Here is a 22,334-nt window from a genome sequence, read left to right as displayed (position 1 = left end):
ATATATGACAGATATACAACACCGATTTGGTTTGTATAAAAAGCCCTCACTCACCAACCTGGTTGGTGACATGCTTCATCATAGGGCCCCACTGGGAGAGGCCGAATGCCTCCCCAGTGTGCTTCAACGCCAGATTTACTGCGGAGCAGGTATTGTGAATTGGTGAGTGCTAAGTGATAGTAGTGGTAGTGAGGTTTAAAAATGTCTAAATTGTATCAAAAATTATTTATTACTTGATCAATGGGACATATTAAAAACAATGTGCTGGAAAATAAGCCAAATAGATTGTTTGGCTGTTTCCAATCAAAGTACAAGTGGGTCAACATGTTTCTGCCATAGGAGGTGTAATTTTACCCGGCATTCATCAGGACCTATAGTGGACTAAACACTAGCAGTATGGGCACGCTAAGGCCCACCCTAACCTAGGGACGTGAAAGTGAAAAAAATGTAAAAAAGTGCATGAAAAGGGAAAAATTTAAATATTAATTCCCTAAAAGGTACTCTCAAATGGGCAGACCAAAAAATTGAATGCACCTGTAAAGAAAGTGACGAAGGCATACATGAAGAGACAGAACAAACAATTAGGTTCCTCCGTTCAGAGGTATATCAGTTTGATCAAGTAGGTGAAGTAACTTGGTGCGCTGGTTGTTAAAAACACCCGTTCGGTATTTAGCCGTAAATTAAACACCCAACCTGGATAAGTGGGTATTGGTCTGCGCCAGGAGTGGGTACATAAGTGCTTAGTCGAACAATAGACAATGCAAGTGGCGATAAACACTTAATCAATGACCCAGATGAGAGTCGCGTGGAGGTGGCGGGATCAATGGACCAAAATGGCCAGTGGCCCCACTACTCAATTACAAATACAAGAAAAAGGTTAAAAGGTATTCTCACTTGAATGGTGAGAAACAATCACACCATGATTTCGGGAGGGGGGTGGTGGCGAAATCGGCACCCCCTTAGGAATAGAAAGAGATTTTCAGCGCTATTTACAATCAATGGGTACTTAGCTCAGTGTGTCGTTGAAGAAAGTGTTCAACTTACGCCCTCGACGCCAGGCACCCACTGGAAACCTGCAATCACCCTCAGTAACCGGATCCCGAAGATGGAAACTCGAGCCCGTCCGGCGGTATAAGTAAGCCGGAGAGAGAAAAGGCACTTGATTCCGAGGTGGGCGTGGCTAAGTCAGGAGACGTCACATCCACCAATCATGGGATATGCTGAGGTGAGTATGGGGGAGCTCCGGGCACACAACTAGAACGTAAACCGTTCATGGCTGCTCGAAAAAGAAAACATTATTCAGCGGATGGGGAGTTAACAGGGGTATTGGCAGTTTACCGCGGTGTTAGTGAATGGCAAAGAGAGCCCGTTCATAGGGTAAACGGAAAATGTAATGCCACTGTGGATTTAAAGAGGCTCACATCATATGTCAAGGGGGGACAACAGTATGAATAAGACATCTTAAGGCTAGGATCGTTCATTGCATGTTGAATGGGGGGGTTATGGGGGTTAAGCAAGATAAACTTGTGCGTGGTGCAAAGATGCCAGATGGGATGCTGCATCTTATGCGAACACAGGGGTAAAATCACAGTGGTTAAAAAACAGGGTGCCAGTAAAAACAGGTTCTACCTCGTGAGGCAGACACGCTGAATGTCATGTTTCCAAGGTTGTTTGGAAAGCGAAATGTTTTTCTGTTTAGAGTAAGTCGAAGTTCGTAGAGATCACTTATAAGCATGTTGGCTGATATGGATAGGTCATGGATTAGCAGTAACACAGTGTCAAGAAAAGGAAAAGAAAAGGAAAAGAAAAAGAAAAAGAGCGCCTTTACAGGCTAATGACTCGGACAAAGTTCATCTGAGTATCGATGACCATGGGATCTCGTCATTGAGACCCTGTTTATGGGTTCCCAGGCGGTACACCCATCTTTGTTCTTTCTCGAAAAGTCTGCGAGTAATATTGCTGCCCCCATTGATCTGCTCAATTATAGTCCACCGTAGATCGTTGGTGGTATGGTTAGTCTGGAGGAAATGGTCGCTCATTTTAGTAGTTGTTTTTCGACACCTTATATTACTCCTGTGCTCACAGAATCTTTGTTTGATCTTCTGGGTAGTCATTCCGATGTAGCGTAAATCACAGGGATATGTGATTAAGTAGATGACGTTGATGGAATTACAGTTTGTATGGACTCTTTGTGTCCATATTTTCCCTGGTTCTAAGGCTAGTTGCTTAGTTGCAGTTGCAGACACTGCAATTAGAGCACGGGAAATGGCCAACAATACTAGGCAAACCCCATGAGTCTGTGATGCTGCATGTCTCTGTCAAAGTACTTTCTTTTGGTCGAGTATGGACTAAGGAGTCTTTTAGACTTCGTCCCTTTCTGAAAGAAAAAAGTGGCTGTTGCCAGGTCTTGTTGGTACTGGAGACGATCCTCCAGTTCCTGTTGATGGATTTTTTTATTAGATTGGACAGGCTACTGTATGTGGTCACACACGTGAGGGGCACTTCCTGTGATTGTCTAGTCTAGGATTGTTCTCTAGGAGGACCTCACGTGGTTGATTACGTGCTCGTTTGTATCCTTTATTCAAAATGCTTGTCGGATATGCTCTTGCTTGCAGTTTTTGTGTGAGGCCCGATGACTGTTCCTTGAAGTCCTTCACATTGCTACAGTTACGCCTGATTCTCAAATACTGGCCATACGGTAAGTTCTCTTTTAATGGCCGCAGATGGAAGCTGCTAAATTCCAACAGATTATTTTTTGCAGTCGGTTTGTAATGAGTTTTTGTTGTCAAAGATGTGCCATTAATTGAAATGACAACATCTAAGAAAACAACTTCGGTTTGACTCACAGTGTGGGTAAATTTCAAATTGTGATCAACAGTATTGATCCATTTCAGGAATTCTTCCAGGAGGGCCTTGCTGCCTTTCCATATTAGAAGCACATCGTCGATGTACCGCCTCCAACTTTGTTGTTGACTTTTCGAGAAAGAACAAAGATGGGTGTACCGCCTCGGAACCCATAAACAGGGTCTCAATGACGAGATCCCATGGTCATCGATACTCAGATGAACTTTGTCCGAGTCATTACCAGTGTATCTATGCGGGCCATCATTACCCTGTAAAAGCGCTCTTTTTCTTTTCCTTTTCTTTTCCTTTTCTTGACACTATGTTACTGCTAATCCATGACCTATCCATATCAGCCAACATCCTTATAAGTGATCTCTACGAACTTCCACTTACTCTAACCAGAAAAACTTTTCGCTTTCCAAACAACCTTGGAAACATGACCTTCAGTGTGTCTACCTCACGAGGTAGAACCTGTCCTTACTGGCACCCTGTTTTTTAACCCCTGTGGTTTTACCCCTGTGTTCGCATAAGATGCAGCATTCCCTCTGGCATCCTTGCGCCACGCACAAGTTTATCTTGCTTAACCCCCTTTCAACATGCGATGAACCATCCTAGCCTTAAGATGTCTTATTCATACTGTTGTCCCCCCTTGACATATCATGTGAGCCTCTTTAAATCCACAGTGGCATTCCATTTTCCGTTTACCCTATGAACGGGCTCTCTTTGCCGTTCACTAACACCCCGGTAAACTGCCAATACCCCTGTTAACTCCCCATCCGCTGAATAAAGTTTTCTTTTTCGAGCAGCCGTGAACGGTTTACATTCTAGTTGTGTGCCCGGAGCTCGCCCATACTCACCTTAGCGTATCCCATGATTGGCGGACGTGACGTCTCCTGACGTAGCCACGCCCACCTCGGAACCAAGTGCTTTTTCTCTCTCCGGCTTACTTATATCGCCGGACGGGCTCGAGTTTCCATCCTTGGGATCCAGTTACTGAGGGTGATTGCAGGTTTCCAGTGGGTGCCTGGCGTTGAGGGCGTAAGTTGAACACTTTCTTCAACGACACACTGAGCTAAGTACCCATTGATTGTAAATAGCGCTGAAAATCTCTTTCTATTCGTAAGGGTGTGCCGATTTCGCCACCACCCCCTCCCGAGATCATGGTGTGATTGTTTCTCACCATTCATGTGAGAATACCTTTTAACCTTTTTCTTGTATTTGTAATTGAGTATTGGGGCCACTGGCCATTTTGGTCCATTGATCCCGCCACCTCCAAGCGCCTCTCATCTGGGTCATTTATTAAGTGTTTATCGCCACTTGCATTGTCTATTGTTCGACTACGCACTTATGTACCCACTCCTGTCGCAGACCAATACCCACTTATCCAGGTCGGGTGTTTAATTTACCGCTAAATACCGAACGGGTGTTTTTAAAAACCAACGCACCAAGTTACTTCACCTACTTGATCAAACTGATATACCTCTGAATGGAGGAACCTAATTGTTTGTTCTGTCTCTTCATGCATGTCTTCGTCACTTTCTTTACAGGTGCATTCAATTTTTTGGTCTCCCCATTTGAGAGTACCTTATAGGGAATTAATATTTAAATTTTTCCCTTTTCATGCACTTTTTTACATTTTTTTCACTTTCACGTCCCTAGGTTAGGGTGGGCCTTAGCGTGCCTATACCGCCGGGATTTAGTCCACTATAGGTCCTGATGAATGCCAGGTAAAATTACACCTCCTATGGCAGAAACATGTTGACCCACTTGTAATTTGGTTGGAAACAGCCAAACAATCTATTTGGCTTATTTTCCAACACATTGTTTTTAATATGTCCACTTGATCAAGTAATAAATAATTTTTGATACAATTTAGACATTTTAAAACCTCACTACCACTACTATCCCTTAGCACTCACCAATTCACAATACCTGCTCTGCAGTAAATCTGGTGTTGAAGCACACTGGGGAGGCATTCGGCCTCTCACAGTGGGGCCCTATGATCAAGCATGTCACCAACCAGGTTGGTGAGTGAGGGCTTATTATACAAACCAAATCGGTGTTGTATATCTGTCATATATCTGCCTGCTCTGGTTGTACTACTTAGAGTCTTTACACTCTTCTTTTGTTTGGAATAGTATATTTGGGGACTAAGAGTGTACTGTTACGTTCTCCCTGCCTCTCTTTTTGTTGAATTGTTACTGCATGGTGCCTGTCACATAGTACAGGGATGTGTTACACATCCCTTTTTTCCATTACGGCTGGTGCTGCAGCCAACGGCATCCGCTGCAATGTAAACCCTGGACAATGCGACCGCCACGGTGGAGGTTGTGCTTTAAATTGTCCTGTGGGACCCCCGACATTATGTCGGTTGGTCCCCATCTCCGTTAGGATGGTGGGCAGACGTGAGTCCTCCCCCATCCTAATCAGGCCCCATATGTTGCTGAATTGTTCTCATGAAACCTTAATAAAAGATCATTAAATTTACAGTACTGGCACTCCAGATCATCATAACCAAGTAACTTCAGAGAGGTTAGATTTAGTATTCCCACTCCAGTCTAAGCAGCAGTAGGGAAAGTGTTGATTTCCAAGAAATCAAATGTATTATCCATTCTAAGCACCAGTAGGGAAAGTGTTGGACTTTGCAGGTATTAGATTTACTATCCCAACTACAATCTAAGAAACAGTAAGGCAAGTGATGAACTTCGGAGTGGTTACATTTACCAATTTAAACAACAGTAGGGAGTGTATGGGACATGGGAATGGTTAGAGAAACTATTCCCAATCCAATCTAAGCAACAAGAAGAAAGTGTTGGACTTCAGAGAGGTTACTTATACCAATCCCAGTCATTGTCATTTTGTAAAACTACGCATTTAAATACCTAACAACATCACATTTTTAAAAAACATTTAAAATAAATGCATACTATATAAATAATATTTTTTAAATGATCAACATTAAATAAATTAGTATAAAAATATAACAAAATTCACTTCTTTCCCTTCTACCCAATATAAAGCTATAAACATCAAAAACAATTAAAATATAATAAATACACCAATAATGCAATGAAAACAATACTTCAATAATTTAAATATTAACAATAGTAAATAGAAAATGTATGTTACAAAGTTTTTTATTAAATAGATGTATTACCCAATAATAACTTGTAAAAATAAAAAATAATTTGCATCCAAATCATTAATTACAAAATGTACATAATGATTTAATAATTGCATATTGAAATAACATAAACATTAATCGATAAAGCTATAAAAATAACTTTCCATCCCATTCCTGTACAAATACAGCTACTACTAAATACTATAAATACAGCCACTATTAAAATTTGAATTACTAATTAAACTATAGAAAAATAAAATCTTAATCAAAAATCATGAACTAAATGTAAATAAAATAACAATTAATCAATTAACACATTTACATTATTGATAACCAATTCAATATTTAAGTTACTGTAAAAGTTTGCATCCTATTTACGTATGTACCCAACAACCGGTTTCTAAATTAAAAATTACTAACTAAACAATTAAAAAATAACATATACATTTTAAATAACAAATCAAAGTAAAATAAATAAAATAGCAATGAATCAACTAAGCAAATTGCATATTTATTAGCTGCATATTTAAATGAATCATGATTATAGCTGCACAGTCCTGCCAATTCTGATTCTCCTATAGAATATTATAGTGCAAAGAGATTGAGACAAACTTTAGATAATGTTTGTTACTAAATTGATATTTTAACCCCTTTTTATGATCTCATTACCAGAAATTTAATGTTATGGTACAAACTGTGCTCATTGAGACAAATTCTTGCAACATTTCCTGCTAGACTGGGATACATGAATATTTGTTTATAGGCAATAGCAGACTAACTTGATTATTATACATAGAACTACTGTACTGTTGCTTTTTCTGAAATGTGATCATGAACCTTTAGCATTTACCTGTTTAATATAGTTAGGTAATGCACAGGGCATATAGTGCCATTTAGAATCCATTGTATTTTAAATGCATGTAATTTCATAAGATGCTATGGCATTATTTAACTCTTTCTGAAATATGTGACGTCTGGAATAGGATTGTTTTTGTTGTTCTGCACCATTGCAATGAACGCTTCTGGGAGTTGACAATTGATATGTTTTTAATATTCATAAGCAACATGACTGAATACGTGGTAGCGATAATGGTATTTTACACTTGTTTGTTTATTGGGTTGTTGACTGAGGTGTGAGCCCAGGTCACGTAACAGCCGCAATCCCTTGCAGGGTGAAACACAAAAAGTCACTAAATTAACCTGTGCTTAACCCTGGGTAGCTTGGGACAAAAGGTAGTCAGGTTTAGCTTAGATGCAGTGTATAAAGTATTTTGCAGCACACAAACAGGAATAAAGTAAACACAACACAATACAAATTGAAAACCAATTTAGTAAAATAGAGTCAATTCTAATAAATTATTTGACATCAAAATGACAAATATCCAGAACTGGAGTTATACGTTTCCAAATATTTTAATAAAAGTAGTGTCCAAAATATGAAAGTGCCAACCTTGGACATATAGGGCCCCCATTGGGATGGCGGGTGGACTTTGCCAGCCCGCCATCCTCGTGCAAAACGGGACCACCCGCCATAGAAGCGGCGGTCCTGCCTTGGGCATTAGGATGCGCCAGCCACACTGGTGGGCGCATCCTGTATTTTTACCATTGCGGCGGGCGGTGGTGGAAGCGCCGCCCGCCGCAATGGTAAAAATGCACGTTGTGCATTTCAAAGCACAACATAACAGGTACCCCCCATGTGCACCCCCCACCCCCCGGACTCCCAGGGGGCCTGCAACGGGCACCCACAGGGAGTATCTGCATGCCTTTCCGTGGCGGCATTACCGCCACGGAAAAGCATGTCAGGAAGCCCATCATAATATGGCTGGCAGTGTCTCATAGACACCGCCACCATATTTAACATTTTCCGCCCCGGCCGCAAGGCGACTGGGGCGGAAAAGCGGCGGACGGTGTTTACGTCCGCTGCGGTCCCCCCCGCCATAGTAATATGGCGGGGGGAATGGGTGGCGGGCGAGCATTAATGTCGGGCAGATCGCCACCGCCACCATGGCGTTGGCGATCCGACCGACATCGTAATGGGCCCCATAGTCTTGTGAGACTGGGTCAAAGTTTAAAAAGTGACTTACCACGATAGAGTGCAGTTCGGACACACAAAGTAGATTGGGCCTAATCTGTACTTACCTTCAGAGTTAGAAGAAATTCTGAGAAAAAGTTACTCAAAAGGTAATGTTCTGCGCTGAAAGGCTGCAGGAGGAGGTTTACGAGGAGGGAGTGTCATTGTCACAAAGCCTTGGGTCGAAGCCACGGTGCAGATTTTTATGTTCTGACTTAGTTTCTGAAATGGAAAATTTCAAAAACCTCCAGCAGGATGAGGCAGAGGGCTGTAGCCGAAGACAGTTCCATGAAGTCGGATACCCCTCTGGTGAAGGACAACTGAAAAAGATTCACTGCTGGGGAGAAGAACATAGCAGGAGAAGCCGCAAAGTCAATCTGACTGGCAATGCACTTCGGGTGGATAGACGAGTAGGTGGGTCCCTGTCTATTCCCGGTTCTCAGAGCACTTTTGAGCCAAAATTTATCTAAGCCCACAGTTTTGGATTGTAGCTATCTGAGCACCTTTAGCACCACTTCCAAGCGTCTAGGACTAGTGGGGCACTATTTGAAGGGTGAGGAATCACTCTTGTTGAGTCCCGGTATGGGTTCAAGATGGAAGAAACCTTTTGTGTCTCTGTGGCTCTGAATAGGAAGCCAGCAAACTAGCCCTTGTGATTCACTCTGGAGGTCCTGGAACAGATATAGTTCCAGTCCTTGTACCCAGGTAGAATGCAGCAGAAGAGCAGGACAACAGGGCGGCAACCTAGCAGGGCAGCAGTCCTATAGAGCATCAGTTAAGTGTAATAAGCAGGGGAGTTTAAGGCATGGAAACAGGGTTTTAATGCCAAGTCGACAGTGTAGTTTAAAACTGCTTTCAGGCTGCAATAGCAGACCTGAGACATGTTACTTGTTAAGTGTGTGGAACAATAAGTGCTGCAGGCCCACTAGCAACATTTAGGCCATGATTACGATGTCGGTACTCCGTTGTGGTCGCAGGCCGACTGATCGCCGGTCGGCAGTCCCACCACCGCAATTACAAGTGACCACACACGGTGTGGTTGTAAACTCCTATTTCTTGAAGGGAGCCTGTGCTGCAATCGGAAATCGACTGCAGCACAAGCGCCCATTGAGAAATGGAAGGTTCTGTTAATCCCTGCACAGCACCTCATGGTACCTGCCACATGGTGCAGGGATTAACAGGGTGGCACCATAGGTTCCCCACGTACACCAACTGGAAGCCACTGATGGATGGTAAGGGGCCCCCAAAGTCTCTTTTCAACAGGTTTTTCATGTCAGAAAGCCTGACATGAAAATCCTGTTGAAAACCAACATCATAATCCCGATGGCAGAAACGCTCTGACTGCCTACATTATAATTGGGCGGTCGGACTGTAGACCTACCATTTCGGTGGTTAAGCCTCTGACAAGTGGTAGCTAACCGACTGATATTGTAATCGGCCCTTACATTTACAAGCCTTGGGTATATGGTGAACCACTCTACAAGGGATTTATAAGTAAATTGGATATGCCAATTGAGTATAAGCCAATGTAACCATGTGTTAGGGTAGTGAGAATTAACACTTTAGCACTGGTTAGCAGTAGCAGAGTACACAGAGACCTGAGGTCCAAAATAAGTGCTGCAAAACACATAGGGGAGTTGAGGCAAAAGGATTGACAGGTCTAACACAGAGGTTTAAAGTTTATTTTGCCTAAGTGGCATAATATCAAACACAAAATAAAATTGGAATTGAAATATTTAATAAACAAATATTTAATTTGCATTACAAATGTAATTAATATTAAAAACCTGTAATTTATAAATATTTTAACTTCCCAGTCTATTCCCAAACAAACACAACAACCCACTACAAACATATGTTACTAATAAAAAAGAGTAGAAAAATACACTAAAAAACAGAAAGTAAACTTAAATAAATAAAATAACACACAATGCAACAATGTTTATAATTAATACCCAATTAACTATAAAATGTGCAGTAAAAAATGAAAATTCAAAAACAATAACATAATGTAAGTAACTTTCCACTCCATTTTCCTATAAACCCAACAGCCCCTTAGTACATTAGAAATGTCTAATTACATTGAAAACAAATTAATTACACACTTAACATTTAAGAAGTACTGTAAAAAACAACTTGAAACATTATGTTAATAAAGTTAACACTTACTATTAATACACAAGCTAATATAGAAAAAATTTAACAATATTTATAACAACTATATTAAAGTAAACAATATTAAATACAAAAATATTCTTAAAACCAATATAATAAACATAACAAATGATGTCATTACCTTTAATATTCCGTTCAAGATTATTTCTGTAGAGACAATATTTTTGACAGAATATTCATGTCAGAAGATATTTTTGAATCGATAATTGTGTGTTCACCACCCTCTTATGTTAGTGTGCATTTGAAAAACATTAATTGAGAGGTTATGTGAGTATTTGATAAGAATATGGTCCTTTAGGTCTATCCATTTATTGGTATAGCATTCTAGGACTTTGGATTACTGGTTGGCCAGGGGGTGAAACCCCACAACTCTTGTCAGGGTGAAACACGAGCAAACCCCAAATTAACCTGTGCTCAACCCTCTGGTAAAAGCAGTCAGGCTTAACTTAGAGGCAACGTGCAAAGTATTTATGCAGCAGTTCAAACATTATTTGAGTCTACGGGGACAAAAATCCAATGAGTAGAATCTGAGTTATGCAATTTCAAAGATTTCAGATAAGTATAGTGCCTAAAAGCACAAAGCTCCACTCGTGGCTATCTGGTCGTCAAAGACCAGGTCAAAGTCACAAGTTCAGGCAAGTCACGATGGAGCTCCGGCTGGAAACAGAAACCAGGTTAGTCCCACTGAAAGAGTAACCTTCAAAAGGCCAGCATGTAGAGTACTGTTCACGGTGAAGGGGGCCATGAGGATCAGGGAGAGTGTCGCGGAAGGTTGTCGCTGTAGTGGGGAAATCATGTTGGGCATTGTTGACACCTCGTTCATGGATATTCGCTTTGGTGGTCACAGGAGGCTGTTGTTTCTATAGTGCGTATTACAGATCACGCATTGCTGGGCTTCACTGGTGGTCATTTTGGCCTGAAGACTCAGGTTTACCGGAGCTTTGTGATTGCGGGCAGCAGGACCTCGGTGCAAACAGTCACAAAGTGCACAAAACGTCAAGATTTCTCCTTTTTTTAAGGGGATCTCTACTAATACCACACAAAGGATCCAGTGTTACTTCCCAGTAGGCAGCATGCAGCAAGGCAACAGAGCAGCATTGCAGCAGTGTAGCAGTTCTTCTGGCAGCAAAGCAGCACAACACTTTTTCTTCTGTAGCATCTACTTGGTGCCAGCTTTTAAGTAGGAGAACGTTCTGGAGCTTTCAACCCCCAGAGGTGTTTGGAATTTCCTGCTTCCCTGCCCTGGCCTCAGCTTGTCTGGAGACACAAAATACTAGTATCAAACACTTTGTGAGTGTGCTCAAGCAGAGTCTTTGTGTGGTAGATATCAGCTCTGCCTCCTCTCAAGTCAGTGATGTCCCATCCCACAACAAGTGTTCCTCCTTTGTCTCCCTGTCTGGGAGAAATACACAAAGACCAATGGCCAGCCACAGTCATGTGACCCAGTTTACAGGCTGCAGGCACCAAATAGTTCAGACTTTGTGGAATAATGTGGCTCACTGGTTAGAGGCAGCAGGCCTGAGAGCAGAAGTCAGCCCGGGACCAGGGTTCAATTCCCGACGCGGCAGGGTCGTGGACCTTGGTCAGCGGACTCGAAAATTCTCGCTTCGGTGCTTACTCTAATCAGGGGTTCCACTCGGCAACTCTGGGCATTAGCTTGCCTAATCTCCACAACGGCCGCACCAATTCCGGGGATGCCTGGCTCCACCTTGGGGACTCCCAGCAAGGGACCATCCCACAGGGAAAGCCAGGACGGGTTCCCCAGAGTTATACAGCGCCGGGACGCCCCTTTGCTGGGGCAGCTGTGCGCTTTACAAGTATACTACATTTACATTTACATTACTTTCTGGAAGTAGCATTTTCAGAATTGTGACTTAAAATCTGACATTACCATAAAAGAGGAATTTAAAATACAATTGTTTGGACACCAAACTTGACATTCCTGTCTGATACCAAGTTATAGGTACCATTTAATAAATGTAATAAGGTAATCCAATATTATTCAATTGGAGTAGTAGGCCTTGCAGTAGTGAAAAATAAATGTAGCTGTTTGTCACTACCACAAAATGAAAAAATTAAAAGTACATGCCCAACTTTTAAAATACACTGCACCTTGTGGGCTATTTGGGGCCTACCCAAAGAGTGACTCGTATATATTAAAAGGAAGGTCTAGGCTTGGCTTGCCCGGTCAAAATCTAAATTTTCTAAATTGCACACACAGACTGCAATAGTAGGCCGGAGACATGTTGAAAACAGTACTTAACGGGGTGGCATAATTAGTGCTGCAGGTCCACTAGTAGCATTTACAGGCCCTGGGTATGTGTTGTACCATTATACCAGAGGCTTTCAACTAAATTGAAGGTGACAGTTAGGTGTAAGCCACTTTTATAATCTTTAAAGGAGAGAGCACACATATTTTAGGACTATGGCAAAGTGCATAGAGTAATAGGGCCAACAAAAACAAGATTGCAAACATGGAGGAGTAAGGCAAAATGTTTGGGGGAAGGCCACCCTACAGCTGACAAGTCTAACAAGCAATTAGTAGGCAATTGGTATTGTATGATCGGAACTTGTCTGTGTGTTACTTTTAGACATATTTTGTCATCGCCAAAGTCTTCCAAGATACACAATATCTGCTATCTTTGAGGGTAATAGTAGTAGTATCAAGTGACGTAGACATATGTTCCATTACCATTATTCCATTTAAAATCTTCTTCAAAATCCAAAACTACAAATATTACTGACAACCTTTGCCCATTGATTTTCAGTCAATATGGGTGACTGCAAAACCGTGACTGTTTATACTCATTTCTCACTGAAAGTCGTCATGAATGGTGGTTACCAGTCAGGCGCTTTCACCCACTATTTAAGATGACACAAGAGGGTTCTGCCAAAGATCCTACTAATGGTAAAAGGATAATCAGGTGGATCCTCACTTGCTAATAGTATCTAAAGATCATAATGCTACAGCAAATCATGGCTAATCATACTTTTGGGGAGTTTTTTAGCATGTCTGAGATAAGGCTTAGGATTATTGAAGACTTGTAGAACTCAAACTGATTCTCAGTTGTATGTGCTGAGATAGTACTTTGGCTACTATCCTGCATCTTAATTTACACGCTGGGCACTGCCCGAACTGGCGATGCAGACACAATCAATTTGTCATTGCTCCCTAGGTGATATGCAGTTGAATTTGTGATGCATCTTGGAGGACTTTCAGGGCCAAATACCCAAAGCAATGTATTACTCTTTTGTTTCATAACCTGCTGCTTTACGGTATGATAATAACAAATATGTTGACATTTCAATAGTAGCTCATAATGTTAAGCTCTAGTAAACCTACTGTTAGCCATGAGTCCTTCTAATATCTTGTGACCAGTTATCCCATCATTTCACTCACACAATTTATAATTTGAAAATGTGCAAAACATCCTGCTAGAGACCTAATTTCTTTAAATAAAATAAAAACTATTATTGTGGGTAGTTGCTTTATATCAAGCTAATCTTTTTTAACGGTAAGACAAAAAAGGATGAATATGGAAAGCTATGACTACTGGACCAGATAAGAATAAAATATATTTGTAGTCATAAAGTATTCTACCATATTTAAAATTCTTTTAGCAATTCCCAAAATGCATCTGTGCTTTCTAAGGATAATTTGCTCCCTTTTTAAATGCGTTATACTTTATTCATGTTTAAGAACAAACCCTCAAGATGGGGAATCCTACAATTTGATCTGGACTTAAAAATAAGTGAGAATCAAAATCCCTGTAGCTCACCATGATCTGTTAGGGAAGTTAGTGGGGTGCATTTATCAGGTGGTTAGCAAGATTCTTGCATTGACCACACAATGACATTATTAATCATTGGCTCCACCACTAGGGTGCTTGGTATGAACTCACAGATTGGTGCCAATACAGTGAGAGAAAGCTACCAATTTAAAAATTACCCTCCACTTGGTTGTCATTTTACTGATGGTTTAGGATAGACTGTTATGTAAGTATAATTGAGCTGTATTATTATATCATCATATCCTTTAGGAAAACCTGGAATCTGAGAATGTTTCCTCCATGCTGCTATGTTCGAGGAAGTGACCCTGATGTTTATATCTAAAGAGTAATAATAGGTCATCCACATAGATTCATTTCTTCAGTGCCACTAGACTAGAATGTTTGATCTTTGCAAGCTATCTATTGAATGCTGTTCTCATTGATTTGTTTTAAATTTTAGAGATTACCACCTCATCTGGAATAACATAGCCCCAAATATTTTGTTAATGTTTTCTTGTTCCCCCACTTTAAAACTTGTGTTTGTTAATAACATGTGCCATGCTATACTTATCTTTTGTGCATTGAATGCAGACCATTGCCACCAAGCATTTGGTGAAGTTAAATACCCGGCCAGCCTGTTCGCTTTTACTGGACTACATGGTTTCACTAACACTTACTCATCAATCATAAACCCCATGTAGAGGTTAATGGATCTTTGATGTCTACAGAGATGTAAGGAGCTGAAGTCAATATAAATCTTTATCAATTATCAATTCATTTAGTTCAGTCAATAAAGAGAGTTATGGTGAGTAGTTAAATGGTTTTATTTACAGAGTGTTTAGCTATGCATTATTTTATTAAATATCTTTAGTCAACTGTCATCATCAAAGGTTAATATAATTAAGGTTAATATAATTAGTCAATCGATATTTTATGAGGTAAATCAACATGTTAATCAATAAGGCCATTGATACAATAATAATGCAACATGTGTATTCCATAAAGAAACTCTAATCTAAGTAAGTTTAAGTTAAATGGAAGAAGGAATAAAAAGGTGCCAGTCCAGATACCCCTGAAGGGTTCTGATGAGAGAATCAAGCATAAGTATGAAGCTTTAGCGTAATAAGCCGGAAAGTATTCTCAGCTCAAATAACAGCAGATCAAGAAATAAGCTAGGACTTCCCATGAAGAGATGTCTAAGAAAGACTCAGTAAAGAGTCTCCTCTTAGAGAGTCCGGGATAAGGGAAACACCTACTGCTCTCAGTCTAACAAAACAAAAGCTGAAACTAGTCTAGAAACACGCATTAATATAAACACATAGTTTCAAATGTTGCAACACTAATATTCTTTCGTCTTCATGTTGACCAATAAGATTTCAGCACACTCCCGGGAAAAGTTTTACTCCCCATTTTCTCACCAAAGTACAATTGTCTTTTAACTATTTGTCATTAAATGCTTTGGCACATCCTTTCTTATTTCCCACGACTTCTTCCCATCAATAATCCTCCCTGTCAACTGCATCTTTTGTGGTCGGAACCATACTATCAGTCGTCTATTAGTTGCTTCTGAAATTGTAGTGTCTGCAGCAAAGAGAACAAAAACATCTTGCACAATAGTTGTTCAATGCGAAAAACAAGCATTTTACTATTAATGTCTTATTATTCATTCAAGGAGTCTTCAATTACGTCAAGTTAAGAATCCATGTTTCATTTCTATGTTGCAGACCTATAGTTTTTGAGTATGGCAGCCTACTACAGCTTTTGCATTTAACACATCTCATTTTTAAAAGTAAACTCTTCAAATTGTATTTTTAGTAAATCATTTTGCAAATAACTACATTTCTGTCAGAACTTTAATGTAGTACCTTTAGGAAAGCTGCAGGGGTCCTGAGTTAAGTATGTAGGAGGCCTGTCATCCTTTTACCATACTAACGTTCCTGCTTCCATCAATGTCAGAAATTGCCTCTACAGTGATGTATGTATGTATATATATATTTCTATGTCGCAAACCTATTCAAAAGGCAGCAGAGTACTGTGTATGATCAAAGACTAGTATAACATTAGAGAGTATGAGGAGAGGAAGCTGGGTTGTGGACCGTTAATGTATTGTTATGTAATGTCCTTCAAAGAGGTGTGTCTTCAACTCTTTCCAAAATCAGAGCAGTGTTAGGGTGGTTGTGATGCACACGGGGTGTTGTTCCAGATCCTGGGTGCATAGATGGAAAAGTCTTGTTGCTTTGTGTTTTTTATATTTGTTAGTCTGCAGTTTGATGGTGTCCAGGCAGCGAGCGTGCTGAAATCGTTCAGCAAAAGCACTATAATGCTTTCACTAAATATTGGGAGCCACAACTTCCGTGTATCCTCAATGCCAGATTTTGAATAATAACTAGGTGTCTCTGCTGCACCTCTGTCTATCTGAACATCTAAGAAGCATCGAGGCACATGATATAATTAAATTACAGCTGTTACTGAGCCAGAGTTTACTCTACAATATAATCACTGTGCAATATTGTGTATACTGCTGATCGCTCTCATGCATCTTCTTCTCTTCCAGGGCTGGGTCCTCTGAGGCTCACCTGTACACTGAGGCCAGGAAGGACAAGTACCAAAAGAGCAAGATTCACCAGAAAATCCAGCAGTTCAAGCGTTTCGTGGAGAACTACCGGCGGCACATTGTTTGTGTGCTCATCTTCTATGGCGTGTCCCTGGGTTTATTCATGGAGCGGGCATACCGTGAGCATTGGACAAAACCATTATAGAAATACATCTCATGGGTGGGGGATGGACCTTTCCAGTCCTCACAAATCCCACTTGTAGAGTGTAACTCTTGCTTATTCTAACCAGGGGTGGGCGTAGTTCGCGAAGTAGCGCTACGCGAAGCTACGCGAAGTGCACTTCGCACTACGCGAACTTCACGTAGCACTACGCGAGCTGCGTAGTAGCATGTTCGCACTGTGCAAGATGCGTTTTCAATGATTGCACAGTGCGGACAAGCATCCGGCACTGTGCAAGCATTGAAAACGGCATCTTGCACAGTGCGAGCTGTAGTTTTCTGCTGCTCGAGTAGATTATTACTGGAGCGGCAGCTTTCTCAACGCGAACAGGTAGTTTCTCATTGAGAGCGGTCGCGAGCATGCGCAACCACTCACAATGAGAAACCTGACCTCCTCGCGTTGAGAATCTCGCCGGGATGCCATTTTGCTTGCTCGCGGTCGCGAACATGACATTCAGGACCGCGAACAAGCAAAAAATGACCACTGCACTATGCTACGCTGCACTACGCATGTTCGCACTGTGCTACGTGCAGCTCGCGTAGTGCGAAGTTGCAAAAACTTCGCAAACTCTGCGAGCGTAGCGTAGTGCTTCGCCCAGGGTTAATTCTAACATAGGTGCTCATTAGGATGGCGGACGGACCTGCGTAGGAGGGACCATCCGCAGGGGCAGCGGCGGTCTCTCCGTGCAAATTAGGATGTGACCGCCACGCTGGCGGTCACATCCTGTATTTTTAACATTGCAGTGGGTGCTGCTTGAAGCAGCACCCGCCGCAATGTTAAAAATGAATGCTGTGCATTTGCATGCACAAAGCGGCAGGCACTGTACGGTGCCTGCCGCTTCGTGCACGCAAATGCAGGGGGGTACCATAGGTACCCCCCATGTGCACCCCCCACCCCACCTTCACCCAGGGGGCCCGCAACGGGCCCCCGAAGTGAATGTCCGTATGCTTTTCCACGGCGGACAAGCCGCCGCGGAAAAGCATGCCTTTCACGCCATCCTAATATGACTGGCGGTGTCTGATAGACACCGCCAGCCATGTTAAAGCTTTACCGACGCCGTCGGAAGGGGACCGCGGCGGAAAAGCTGCAGACGGAATGCCAGACCCACCAGCCATCCTAATATGGCGGTGGGTCTTTCGAGGCTCCGCGGCGGTTTTCCCGCATCCACCGGGCCGGCGGTGGCTTCCGCCGGCCCGGAGGATGCGGGAAAACCGCAATCATAATAGGCCCCTTAATATGGTGACAGTATTTCTTTATTCTAAAGCATATTGAATAAAAGTAGCTCTTTCAAGGCGCTGCTTGTTTACAGTAGGACAGCAACTGTGACGTAAAGCAAATTATTTACAATCACAAATAAACAGACCCCTTTATATCTCTTGATAACAAAATTTTGTCAGGATCTCAGAATCTCTATTTTATAACTACTATAATTCCCATTATGGTCAGTGAAGAGTAAATTATATAGTCTGTCTGATTGTTCTGTTTTTGATCATATTTCTGTTCATATTTTTCCCTAACCCTTCCATGGAGACAGCGATGATATTACCGGCTAATATTATTAACATGAATTTCATTATCTCAAAATCGCTCAAAAGATAATAATTAACTCCTATTCATTCAAGAAATGAATAAAATGATGATCTACACCAAATAGTTTTATCTCAACTACCCTTTCACCTGCATTGCATATAAACTATAATACAAATACCCTTAAAATAATGTTTGTTGAAAACATATTTCTTGGATTTGCATCCTGCAGAAACACATTTCTGGGTAATCGAACTAGTGATTTAGCTAGTATCCTTTTTGAATTTCCCAAACATAGTAAACCTTTGCCGCTCCACGTCCTAAATCGCTTTTCTTTTTTATGTTTCTAATATTCAAAGTGTTTGAACTTGAACCATTTTTTAATAGAGTTTATATAGCGTGAACTAGACCCGAGGCAACGGGTATTAGAGCGCTTCACATGAACACCATTGTCGTTACAGATGAACATGTTCAATTTTTTTTTTGTTAGGCGCGGGGAGATATTGAGCTTCGTTGCCCAGAATCTAACCCGGTTCCCCGGGTACGAGGTCGACTGCTCCAGCCGTAAGGCTACATCCTCTCCCCAATTAAAAGCAGTGGTGTCAATAGAAGTTCTGGCTTACGGATTTTCACTTCTTTCCATTTGTGCCACATTTAAGTAGTTAGAACACATATAATAACAAAGACATGCAAACTTATAGTGGGTAAACAATTCAGAACCTCTCCTAAGGCGCCTTGCAAGAATTACCAGTGAAAATCAGCTACACTAAAAAATTATCAAAGAGGATAACTAATCTCCTAAATCATGTGTGTTGCAGTAATTAGCAAGTTTCTGTGTGAGACTTTACTCCCCAGCAGGCATCCTCATAAGTTACAGGGCAATGACCTCCGAAAGGCCTACTGGCTTCAACATATGCTTTTCTTTATCAAAAAGCAGTGTTTTGTAAGCTTCAGCATGCTATTCACAATATACAATAAAGGGCAAATAGCTTTAACAAATATTTTTATTATCATTAAAAGCATGCCCAGAGGCTCTTATAGTAGCACGAGGCTCTAACTAGAGTGCGGCATAATTCAGCCAGATCCAAAGTGATTACAATGAAGTCTCCCTCTCGAGCCACAATTATAAATCAGTAGCCAGGTCTAAATATAACAAGGCACACATGGAATATCTGTCAATAGACACATGCAGAACAATTGGCCGGACCTAGGCCCTCATTTAGAGTTTGGCTGAGGAAGCACACAGCTGCAAATTGATGGTGTTCTGCGTGCCAACCTCACAGTGGCACTGCTCTGGTTTGAGTGATGGGAGGCGCTGTTTTTTCACCGTCAGATTCTCTCCTATCTTCCCAGTGTAAACCTCTGACCAGGCAGCCCATCCGCCTCTGTGCTATTAATTCAAAGTGTCATTCACCCGTCCCTATTTAGTGCTGGGTAACAGTCACTCTTTTTCTCCAGCTGGGAACCAGGTAGAAAAAATGCACGATGGCCTTATGCACAGTGAGAAAGAGCATTGAGCATCATCGATGTTGCTTTTTGTTTTCAAGAAACAATTTCACTTTGTGGCATCAAACATGGCAAGACGTCTTTCAGTTCCTTCAGTAGAGCTGTCACAGTGGCAGCTTGGTTGAAGGCATAGAGATCTCTAGCTGCCTGGAGATAAAAATATGGTGCACAATCCTCTGCAGGGGGCAAGTAGGCTATGGCCTGTCTTGCCCTGGCAGACCAGCGAGCTGCCTGCCACATGCTAAATGAGGCCCTTCATTTTTTTTATCATAAGCAAAAGCTTGGGGACTATTGCTCCCTCATCCTACAAGCATAAGCTTCACTGTAAGGCCTCTGTTCTGCATGTCATCTAAGCACAGGTGACCTCCTGATCTGAAGTGCATCATCTCCACAGCAGTGCCCCACAGGTGCTGAATGACAATTGACACTCCATTTGTGCACTCCCAAGCCATCTTGTCCTTCATCCTCTGGCAAGATGACATTGTGCAAAAATCATACAAAAGGTGACAGAAGGAATGCTTGCTAATAGTCTAACTACTGGCAATCACTCAGGTTGAATTTCAGCCCATTGTTGAGCCGTGGTCCTTGCAGGTAACAGCATTGGGGCGGTGGGGCCGTGTAAGGGGGATACCGAGGGACGATGCAGAGGGAAAATTAAATAAATAATTGTTTTCCCTCTGCATTGTCCCTCAGAATCCCCCCTTACACTGCCCCACCGCCCCACCGCTGTTACCTGCACAGACCACGGTTGCCATGTTTTTTTGCTCACTGAAACACTCCAGACATCAAATGAGTACTGACCCTACTCCTCATGAGACTAGTCCACACCAAACTGCCAGGAGAAGCCTGGTCCAGAAGGGGAAACAAGCAGCCCCAGACTGGTTTCAGCTCTGTTAGGCCTTATCTGTGAGGTATAGCTAGGATCCTATGGCACAGTGAGAAAGTGACCCACATCTGGCAAACCCATGGCCACTTAGTGCATTACATCAATCACATAACAGGTGATGGGAGGAATGCTTGAAAACAGTTGAACCAACGTCAATCCCTCAGGTAGCATTCCAAGCCATAATGTTACATCCACTGTGCCTACCCCAAGCAATTACCAGTGGTTAGACTTATGGCAAGCATTCTTCATCACCTTTTATGTGTTTGAATTAGCACACTATGTGAATAGTGGTATACCCAAGCATGAGTGCCATGCTCACAGTGTCACTGAACCAAACTACACCCAATGGAAGAGCCCTAATCAGGGCAAAACCAGTTACTGAAAAAATGATCAAAACATGGCTTTTCTCTAACCTCTAGGTGAAATCTTTCCCTGCATGCTCCTGTCAGTCTCAGCGCTGGGAGGCCACAGTGCTGGGGCAGACATGCCCTTTATAAGAACTTATAACTTATAACATAACATAACTTATGTTCTTATTCAGGGAGGACCTGGCTTGGCATTTTGGGCTAGACTATTCCTGTTGGAACAGGATCAAGACTGATTTGCATACGGCTGTGTCCAAACTGAAGTGGCATGCTTAGCAAAAGAATAATAGGTTGGAATGCTGCCCTGAGTGATTGCTAGTGGTTAACATTATTGCAAGCATTCCTCCTGTCGCCTTGTGTGTGCATAATCACTGAGTTCAAAAACACAAATCTATAGTGTTGGATCCTTCAAGGCTCCTGAGCAGGTCCAATCACAACAAGAGTCCATAGATAGGGCCACACATCACTAGGATTGATGCAGAGTCAGGAAAATGGTACCAGCACTCCTGGAGAGTTTGAGACAGTCCAAGGATACAGGTCAGGAGAGGGTGCACCTACAAAGCTCTTGACAAGTGTTGACAGTTGAGCTGATCCTTCATTCTTCATTTAAAGCTACTATTCAGTTTATGCTCCCTGTGCAGGAATTTATTAGTGTAGGCTATTATTCCAATTTTAATGGGTTGACCTATGACTGCAGATATTTATTGGCCCCGTTGAATACCAATCCCTTGGTATTGTGCTGATAAATAACTCATCCCTCACCAGGCCACTGATAAAGAGGAGCTAAGTCTCTCACCCCTAAACAGCATGCTGCAAAAGGTCCAAGATGGAGAATCCTCTAGAAATCAGAACCCTATCAGTGCTCTGTCTTTAACTTCACCCACAGAGATCTTCCTCCTCTCGCCAAAAACTTCAAAAAAGCATCCTACTAAACATGATGACGGACATCTGCATTCTTGCAACATTCTGAGATCTTCCTCTTCCCTATTTAACAGGGACGTGATGCTAACACCGCCTGAAGACCCAAATACCCTTACTGCAGAAGCAGAATGAAATCCCCCCAACCTGTTGGACAATGAAGCATATGATCTGTGATCTCGTAGACACTCGTTACCTCCACTCAGCAAGGCAGTCAAAGGGCAAACGCCATTAGTAAGAGACTCTTCCACACCATGCATTACATATACGTGGATGAAAAAAATCACCTATGACAAACTCTGGCCATATATGTGAAATCTACACCCAGAAACCCATATATGAGGCAGCAACTCTACTGGAAATTACTGGACTTG

The 22,334-nt window shown here is 41.9% G+C and overlaps 1 protein-coding gene across 2 annotated transcripts in view; it reads left to right on the top strand.

Moving 5' to 3' along the window:
• Positions 1-22,334, top strand: part of LOC144826531 (dual oxidase 1-like) — a 1,074,750-nt gene that overhangs the window by 888,987 nt on the left and 163,429 nt on the right. For both annotated transcript variants that reach the window (XM_078684961.1, XM_078684960.1), the window contains one exon: positions 16,539-16,717. In XM_078684961.1, the coding sequence (XP_078541087.1) occupies positions 16,539-16,717 (179 nt within the window). The remainder of the gene's footprint in view (positions 1-16,538; positions 16,718-22,334) is intronic.

Source organism: Lissotriton helveticus, chromosome 3_2 (assembly GCF_964261635.1).
Source record: "Lissotriton helveticus chromosome 3_2, aLisHel1.1, whole genome shotgun sequence".
NCBI classification, from domain to species: domain Eukaryota; kingdom Metazoa; phylum Chordata; class Amphibia; order Caudata; family Salamandridae; genus Lissotriton; species Lissotriton helveticus.
This window is presented reverse-complemented; position numbering and strand designations above follow the sequence as displayed.